The following is an 8,769-nucleotide window of genomic DNA, read 5'->3' on the forward strand; positions in this document are numbered from 1 at the left end:
GTCCTCTGAACAACAGCACCCCTCCATGGGTCCCGTATAGTCCCACTCAATCTATAGGACCCAGGTCAGTATTTCCTATGTCCCTGTCTCTGCGAAGTCCACTAACAACTTTGAGGTACACACTGTTATTCTCAGTTCACAGATAAGCAACGAAGCACAGAGAGGTTAAGCTATGGACTGGCGGTTACACGGCGAGAAAGCACAAACCAGGCAGGGTCATAGCAAAGGAGCTGCTCCCCTGCCTCCCTGCACTGTGGCAGCAAGGCCTCTGAGTGCCTCTGAGGGGTGTAATCTGTAGGCTACCCCAGAACCCCCGATAATGAGGACTGTCTGTTAGATCTAGGAAGACCCCTGAGCCAGCATAAGAGCAATTAGGAGATCCTTCTAGACTGTGTATGTGCACACAAACACTTCATGTCTGTCTTTCATGGCACTGTGCTCTGTTTTCACCACCTGCCCAAGTAAGGCGAGGAAAGGCCAGGAAAGCTAGGATGGCCTGGACCACCAATGACTGTGCAGCATGTTGGGGCTTAGGAAATGAACCCCAAAGTGAAGCCCCAGATAACCAAGTCCCTCCGGCCTCTCCTACACTTGTCTCTCTCATAGAGTGCAGAGAAGCCAGGACCCCTTCCCTCCAAAGGCAACAGCGAGAACCAAATCGTCCTCGCCACTCTCGCCACCGTTCCCGGCAGGACCCCTCGTATGATGGTGGGTCCCAGGAGTGGGGTGCAGGCTGCAGGAGCCTGGGACAAGCCCTGCTGAGCCTCTGGTCTCCTCTCAGTAACGTGTGTTTACCCTCAGCCTCATTTTTGTGGGCTTTGCTGTTTCATCGAAGCCGAGAAACGTTACTAGTGTCTTTGGGTCTTCTCCTGAAGAGTCCTGCCCTGTGTACAAATGGGACCAAGTTTGTCAGTTACACCTGGCAGCTCCCTGTCACAGGGTGCCAGTGTGGCCTTCAGGGTGGGGAAAAAGACCTGCATACTGCTTGCTGCCGTGTGGGAAATCTGAAGACTGGGGTGGGCCCTTGTGTCTCAGAGTCTCCAAATATTGACTGCTCCCTTTAAAAAAAGCACACCCCCAAAAGAAAAGAAAGAAATTTTAAATTATTAAAATACTATGCGGTTGCTGTTTGCAGGGCCAGTCTGCTGAGGCGCATGAGGCAGAGGAAGGGCCGTCTCCTGCCCACTGGGAGATGAACACATCTAGCCTGTCTCCTCTCTCGTTTCCAAAGCAGACAGGCCATCCCGGGCTGCAGCGCACGGTTTAATCAGCTCCTTTTAAGCTGAAGCATCCGCCATATTGCACAGGTGCAACCTCGCTGCTCTGGCTTCCAGGGACATCTGTCAGCATGCCTGAAGGAGATGCAATCCCTAAAGTGGAGCTGACTGGACAACGATCATAGGCTTTCACCATTTAGCTGGAATTAGGGTGAGATAAATTCTGACCAGCGTCTCAGGGTGCCATCAGTTCTAAAGGTCACCAAAACAATACCCCCATCCAAATTTGCAAGGTGTAAAAAAACCAGGGCTTTTTGTTTTATCCCAACACTACAAAACAGAAACAGTTTTGAAGACGTCAGGAAGCAAGAAGTCTGCACTTGCAGCTGCCTGTGTGAGACAGAAGTCTGGTAGGGAATTGAAGCCCTTGCTGGAAGCCATTGAAGCCGATAAATACAATCTCAAAATACACGCAAATCCACTAAGACTAGAATGTTACATAATTATCTTTCTTCTGGTTTTCTAAATCTACCTATCTTTAATGCCCATTGGCTATACAGAATGAAAGTGTGTAAAATTCAAGGAAAATAAGTAAATTGAAATTTTTCACGCAATTCAGCAAATGCAATCGTGGTGAGAATTCAGGGGGTTCTTGGCAGGTAAAGAGAGAAGAGGGACAACCTTGGTGTAAATTGAGTATAGAATCCATGCATGAATTAAAGACAGTTTATCTGCAAGTCTGGCAGATCTCCAAGGACTCAGAGAGACGACATGAACATAGAGAGCGTTTTGCACAAGTCTGTTTATCCCGATGGGAGACCCTGTGGACATGATGTGATGGTGGTCCTGCCACAGTTAGTGAGGTGCCGATGCTGGCTCCGACTCAGGTTCTACACAGGACTCTGACCTGACACTGCTCCAGAACACCAAAGCCCTTTTGGCTGTCATCCCTGGTGATAGCTTTTGAACAATAGATGGCTGTGTCCCAAGCACCGTTGTGGTCGTGAAGAGCATGTCCCCTATTTTGAGGCTTCTGACAAGGAGCCCTTATGTCTTCCTGATGTCCTGAAAAGCAGGTGTTTATGACAAAAGCCAGATATAACAGGTTCCCCAAAGGTCATGGTTGGACAAGCACAGGAACAAGCTGGATGCTGTGATGGGCCAGTTTTATGAGCTGCACGAATTCCTCATTTGAGATGAGGGCCCAGGATGTCTCCCTGGATAAGGGAGAGGGTACGCAGAGCCCTGGGCTGGTGAAGTCAGGAGGGACCTCAGGAACCAACTGACCTCACTCCTCAGGGAGAAGAGCTGACTCCCAAAGTCACTTAGTTAGGCCCAGGTCAGGGCCAATACACACTTGTGGATAGGCACAGAGGCTCAGACAGCAAGAACCTGTGTGTTCCACCATCTACGGCCCAAACTAACGAGGAACCCTTCACTTCTGTGGAGTCCCTTATACATGCTGGAGTGGACAGAAGGAAGGCTGGTCCCTCTTCCGAGAAATCAACCCTTCACTTCTGTGGAGACCCTTATACATATTGGAGTGGACAGAAGGAAGGCTGGTCTCTCCTCCGGGAAATCAACGGGGCAGGAATACTGATTTTTATACTCTGGAATCAAAACACAATGTTGGCAAAATGAGTCTACAGCCGTGGCATCCCCAGTCCAGGAAGATGGAATGGCCAGACACGGCTGCTCCTAAGCAGGTCTGAGCACCACAACACCACACTGCAGGGAGACCAGAGAGGAACTTCTTGGCTGTGGATGCTAATGTGGCGATAACATCTGAAAGTCTCTGGTGGAGAATCCCCGAGTGAACAAGAGCCCACTGAGTACAGTCAAGGACAGCACCTCCTAGCATGGGCGGAGCTCCAGCCTCCACCCTAGCCGGGAGCGGGACTCAGGCAAACCATTTGCTGTCATCATTTCTTCTGCTTTACCCCGTGATGAGGACTAAAGACCTGGCTGGGTGCCAAACTGGCCGTCACTGAGCCCCGCATCTCCAACCTTCTTGGAGTGTCTCGTCTCACCTCTTTCCCTTCTCTCAGCATCAGCAAATGCTCCCAGGGATTTCTTTCATCGTCTAGCAGCCCAGGTCCAAGGTGAGCAGACAGCACACCTGCCTGCACCAGCTATGACTTGTTGGGCCCTCTCGCTGACCCTGGTGGCTGCTAAGGAAACCTGGTCCCCAGCCTTTCTTATGTCGCTCCAACCACAGATACCTGCTTTCTGCCTTTCTTCTACTCAGAAGTGCCAGGTGAGCAAGTTCTATCAACAAGAAGTGATAGTAAGCTTTGAGGGGCCTTTCAAATAAGCTTTCCCCACAACGGGACACAAGCACTTGCTCGCTCTGTCCCTCCTCCCTTCAATACGGATGCTACGGCCTCCTGGAGCTGTTGCGGCTACTTGCTGATCATAAGCCAAGCATGGGAATGAAAAGACAGGTCACAGAGGACAGAACACTACGACAGAGGGAGCCCAGCTGCCAGGTGATGCCTCAAAACCTACATCAGCACATGGCCTCCTGTGACAGACCCCCACAAGCAGAAATACATTTTTGCAGCCCAAAGTAGTTCTCATCAGATGCCTCCATTTATAAATGGATCAGGGTTCTCTGAGCTACTCTACAGCACCACCACAAGCCCTTGACTCAGGGCGGCTGCTGGAGCACAGTGCAGGTCACATGACTTGTTCACCTACGCACTAAGCAGCGGCTCTCACCATCCCCTGACTGTCTCAGGGTCCCACTCAGCATGGCTGTATTTACTCTGGACAGTTTAGGCCACTCAGGAAAGGACCAAAGAGTACCCCAGGATTGCAAGAAAGACCAGGCTAGGATCAAAACTTCAGAAGACAGTCGGAAGCAGGGCTGAGCTCTAGACGGGGCTCTGGGGGTTCAGAGGTAAGCGGTAATGATAAGTGAACGGGTTCTCCTGCATTTTGGGGAACCTGAGAGCTACGAAGCGATTCTGAAGCAGTGTGTTCTGAGGGGTGGGGGTGTTCCGGTATGCTCTGACCTAGCTCCTCTGGAGACCAAGACAGAATGCTCAAAAATTCAATGCCTACTTGGCTAAGGAGTGGATTCCAGAGGAGCCTGGGTAACTTAATAAGACCTGTGTCAAGAGGAATAGAAGGGGTGGAGGTGCATGAAGTGTTCGCTTAGCATGAGCAATGCTGGATGTGGGGACCCTCAGCATCTCAAAGAAAATCAGTCTGGAGCAAGTGCTAGCCCTGTGCCCCAGGAGGTTGATCTCAGGGCTGCTCACCAAAGAGGAGGAATAGGCTGAAGGGAGTGTAGTCAGAGGTCAGGTCCGGGACCAGAGGCCTTCCCGGTGTGGACACCAGCGGACACCACTGTGCTCCCTGACTGAGAAGGAGCGACCCAGCCTCCATGCCCCACTCCTCAGGGTGGGTGTTCTTGCTTGCAGCAGGCCTGAATAAACAGGAGTCACTGCCCCTGAGTACACGACTGCCTTCCCTACCAGGAACCAAGGAACACAGCAAGGCAAAGCTGGCAGTTCAGAGAGCGACAGGGGCCTTAGACCACTACATGTGAGCGTACATTGCCCAGTAAGGATGATCATAACCCTCTTGGTCCCGTGAGAAGCCACAGTGACTCTTGGCTGAGGTCTCAGGTCCTAGCTGAGATTTGTGTAACTGATCCAAGAACAACAGCACAGACTCTGACCCATGGGTTTCCTCCAAATCAAGAGCCCAACACACACAACCCGGTACGCACAGCCATGCCAAGGATTCCACCGTGGCTCCACACATTCCCATCCTGGGGATTTCCATCTCATCACCCCACTGGCGCCTTGGGGACCATAGCTGCTTACCCGGGACTGTCACCTCCTTGTGGGTCATCTTGGTGAGCTCTTGCCAGGTAAAGTGCTCTGGTCAGCTGGGGAACAGCCCCAGCTCTTGGGCCTAACTGTAAAGTCCGCACTGGGGCAGCCCATTTCACGATGCCTCACAAGCTTGGCCAGAGGGAATCACAGGCTCCACGCAGGACGAGCACCCTCTCCAGTGTCTCCTGTGCACTCCACTCTAGACAAACCCACGTTGGTTGTGAAGCAGCCATCCTCACTGGGGCTGCTCCCCCACAGACCTTGCCTGTGTCTGGGACTGATGGTCATGGGTGAGGAGGGAGGTAACGCCAAGGGCAAAGACTACAGCAGATATGTCTTTGATACGCTCGTGAAGCAGACTTTTTCTGAAGCAACCTCGGGAGGGAATAGCTGTGTCTGGCGTGAAGCCTGGATTAGAAGTTGAATGTGGCTCTGTTTCACTGCTGGACTAGCATAGCACAGGCCTGTATTCCTCAGACCACACACTGTATACAGCTCACCTTGCACACTAGGAGGAAGTCCTAGGAAGGGGGCAGGGCTTTTAATAGACATTTTCTAATAACCGAAGATCGTAAATGACTGCACAAGTTCCCTGAATGGAAGCTGATACACGAAAGGAAGTAAACGAGGCCTGAGCCAGGCAGAGAGGAAAATCTAATTATTTCTTCTAGAATGAAATATTTCCTGACTTGCCTCTGAATGAAGTGTTCCTACCTGTGAAGCAGAGCCAATGGCCTGTGTTGCTTCTGCTCATCTGTAGGATAAGCCATACGGCCAGCATGCTGCGCCCAGACTGCCACAGGACCCTTACTCCATCTTTATGGCTCAGTCCATCCCCCAAGGGTTTCCAGGCCAAGCAGTAAATCCAGTACAGTTGGGGAAAGGGGGCGGTGCTTGGTTAATGCTACAGTAAGTCTGGGCTCTGTATGTGTTGGGCTTCTTAATTTAAGAGGCCATAAATAGAAGTGACCTTTCAACCATTCTATCTGTACTTTGTGGAGTTCTTAAAGAGACATGGGACCAAAAGAAAATACAGGGGTTTTGTACAAAAGCGGAGAATTAAAAAAAAAAAAAGATACATTGAGAATCATACACCTTTCAGCAATCCTAATAAGATCACGTGTCTGTGCAGTTTAGACCACATGTGAGTGTTCCCCCGCTTCAGGGACCCTCTGCTTCCTGTGACCTCAGCAAGGCCAAGCACACAGTTCAGTCAGAGTTAGGGCCCAGAGAGGGAGTCTTCCATGTCCCCACGGGGCACTGAACGGTGACCCCCACATTCCTAAGGGGGTCTAGAGGGCAGCCTCGCTGCATTCCTGCAGGAGGGGGTACCGTGGGGACCCTTACCTAGCCGGTTGCAGGGGTTCCGCTTGAAGAGGGCCCTCAGCAGGCTCTGCGCCTCCACACTGAGGAACTGAGGCATGCCCAGCTTGGCTCTGGAAGACAGACGGGAACACAGGTGAGAAGGGAGCGGACAAAGGTAAAGTGCGGTGCCCCGTTCTGTGAGCCGCTCTGCTTGCAAGGGAACAGTCCCCCAAACATCCGGACAACGGTGCCAGCACTCGCCTGAGGACCCCGCTCTGCCTAAAAGCATGTGAAGAGCTTCAGCTCATGCAACTTGTAGCTGGCTGTTGACCATATTCAAAATTAAAAGTGTGCAATTTCCACAACTGCTACTTAATAGTCCACTTAAAACACAGCGAAGGCTCAAAGCAGCAGCAGGGATCCCCGAGCACCGCCAGCACCGCCCATGGAAACAAAGTTTTCCTAATGCCACGTTCCCTTAAGCAAGCGAGGGTATTGGTGGCTTAAGTCCAGTGAGTTCCTTCTCAGCACCCTGGGAACAATGTCCTCTTACTTCCCCGGCAAGTAGAACTATGGAGAATGTCTGCAAAAGGAGCGTCCCAAAGGCCCGGAACCGGAACGTTGGCCCCTGGAGTCCTTGGACCTTACCCAGAACCAGGCACTGAGTGTGCCCTGACCAGTAGCCTGGACAGACACGAGGCCATATGGGTTTGCTGGGAGAACTGCCCCAGCTTTCACCAAAAGTAAACCAAGTTCCCATTAAACCCCAGGGAACAAAGGTGCTCCCCCAAGAACACAGGGTACAGCTATTGGCAGCTATCTAGTAAGCACATGGATCAGATGCATACAGGATCACTGGCTGCCCTGGAAGACCACAAGGAAATCCTGAACCATGCAAGGCTTTGTGATGTGTCCCTGCGGTAGAGTTTCTATCTTCTGTCCTATCTATACAGGAGGAAGTCACAAAGGTATGGCTTGCAATGTCTAATGTCTCCTAAGTTTAGTAAAATCCTTTTATGCCAACATTCTAGTGGGGGGCACAAGGACAGTACTGTGACTTTTCATGGGACCCTTACTGATTTGGGGTTTCCATCTCTTATGCCCAGCTCATCAAGGACTTTATAGCAGGTGGCCAAGGGTTCAACAGTGGTCGATGGCCTCTTCTGTGACCCTAGAGCTCTCCTGTTCTTTAGGTAAATGAGTCTGAGGAAACCGAGTCAGAAACGGTTTGTAACCACATGGTGCCCGCTGCAGTTGGGTGGGGTGCAGGTTACCATGCACAGGGTCAGCAGGGAGAGTGGAAGCCTGCACCTGTGCCCTCTCTGCCACCCAGGAGACCACTGTCATCACCTGGAAGCCAACACTGGACAATCTACGTGAGTTTATCTACGTCTGAAAGTTCATCAGAATTCCCCAGTGGGTCTTCCAGGACAGCCAAGGTTCACACACACAGCCGGCATGCAATCCATCCATGGTGATGAAGAGATGGCTCTTCCCAACACCACGGCTCCCACTTAACTCAGCAGCCCACCTCCTCCTTAGCTATCGATACAAAGCCCACGACTCAGCTCCCGGGTGGAGTGTCTACTTTGAAGCAGGTACCCACACTCACTTGAGGATGAGGGCCATTGTCTCCTTCCTGTCCTTCCCCTGGAACGGCAGGGACCCTGTGAGCATCTCGAACTGTAGAGCAAAAGAGAACGGATGAGTTTGTTCCTTCATCCCCAACCCCATCCATCAGTGGGACAGCAGCTCCGTGGTGAGGCGCCGGGACCTTGGCCTCCAGGTTCCCATTCTAGCTGGAGAGGTTCAGAAGGACGAGCACGATGATTGGTGATTGACTACACTACATGTGGGTTAGGGCTTTCTTTCCCTGGTGAGCGCTGTGGCAGCAGGAGAGAGGTCAGAGCAGCCTAAGAGGAAGGCTGGGGGGTGATGAGCAGGAGGGAGCCTGCTCACAAGGACCCCTGCATGCCCTTTGTCTCTGATGGGAAGGATCCTGGGTATAGCCCATTAATAACACCTGATGGGGACCAGAGGGAGCCAGAAATCTCTCACAAAGACTCCCACACAGGAAACAGCACTGCTTAGGAAGGGAGTTGAGATAAGGTGGGGCCTGCGGGGGGGGAGGGGCAGACCTCGCTGATCATGGGTTTCTTACTCACAAAAAAAGTATTGATTCTGTGGGCTCCAGAGCCTGAGGCCTGGATCCTACAGTTATTACCAGCACCTCCATCACCATCAACACCACTGCCTCCACCACTGCAGCCACCACCACCACCACTACCATAATCACCACAATGACCACAGCCACCACTACCACCACCACCACCTATACCACCTCCTCCTCCATCACCACCACCACCACCACCACCACCACCTCCTCCTCCATCACCACC

General features: G+C 51.9%; 1 protein-coding gene across 1 annotated transcript in view; it reads right to left on the reverse strand.

Moving 5' to 3' along the window:
* The window catches only part of Rps6ka2 (ribosomal protein S6 kinase A2), a 72,622-nt gene that overhangs the window by 38,655 nt on the left and 25,198 nt on the right, over nucleotides 1–8,769 (reverse strand). The window contains exons 7-8 of the mRNA XM_005363356.3: nucleotides 7,983–8,053; nucleotides 6,413–6,501 (exon numbers count right to left, since the gene is read on the reverse strand). Coding sequence (XP_005363413.1) covers nucleotides 6,413–6,501; nucleotides 7,983–8,053 — 160 coding nt within the window. The remainder of the gene's footprint in view (nucleotides 1–6,412; nucleotides 6,502–7,982; nucleotides 8,054–8,769) is intronic.

This window comes from Microtus ochrogaster, linkage group LG9 (genome assembly GCF_000317375.1).
Source record: "Microtus ochrogaster isolate Prairie Vole_2 linkage group LG9, MicOch1.0, whole genome shotgun sequence".
Classification (NCBI taxonomy): Eukaryota; Metazoa; Chordata; class Mammalia; order Rodentia; family Cricetidae; genus Microtus; species Microtus ochrogaster.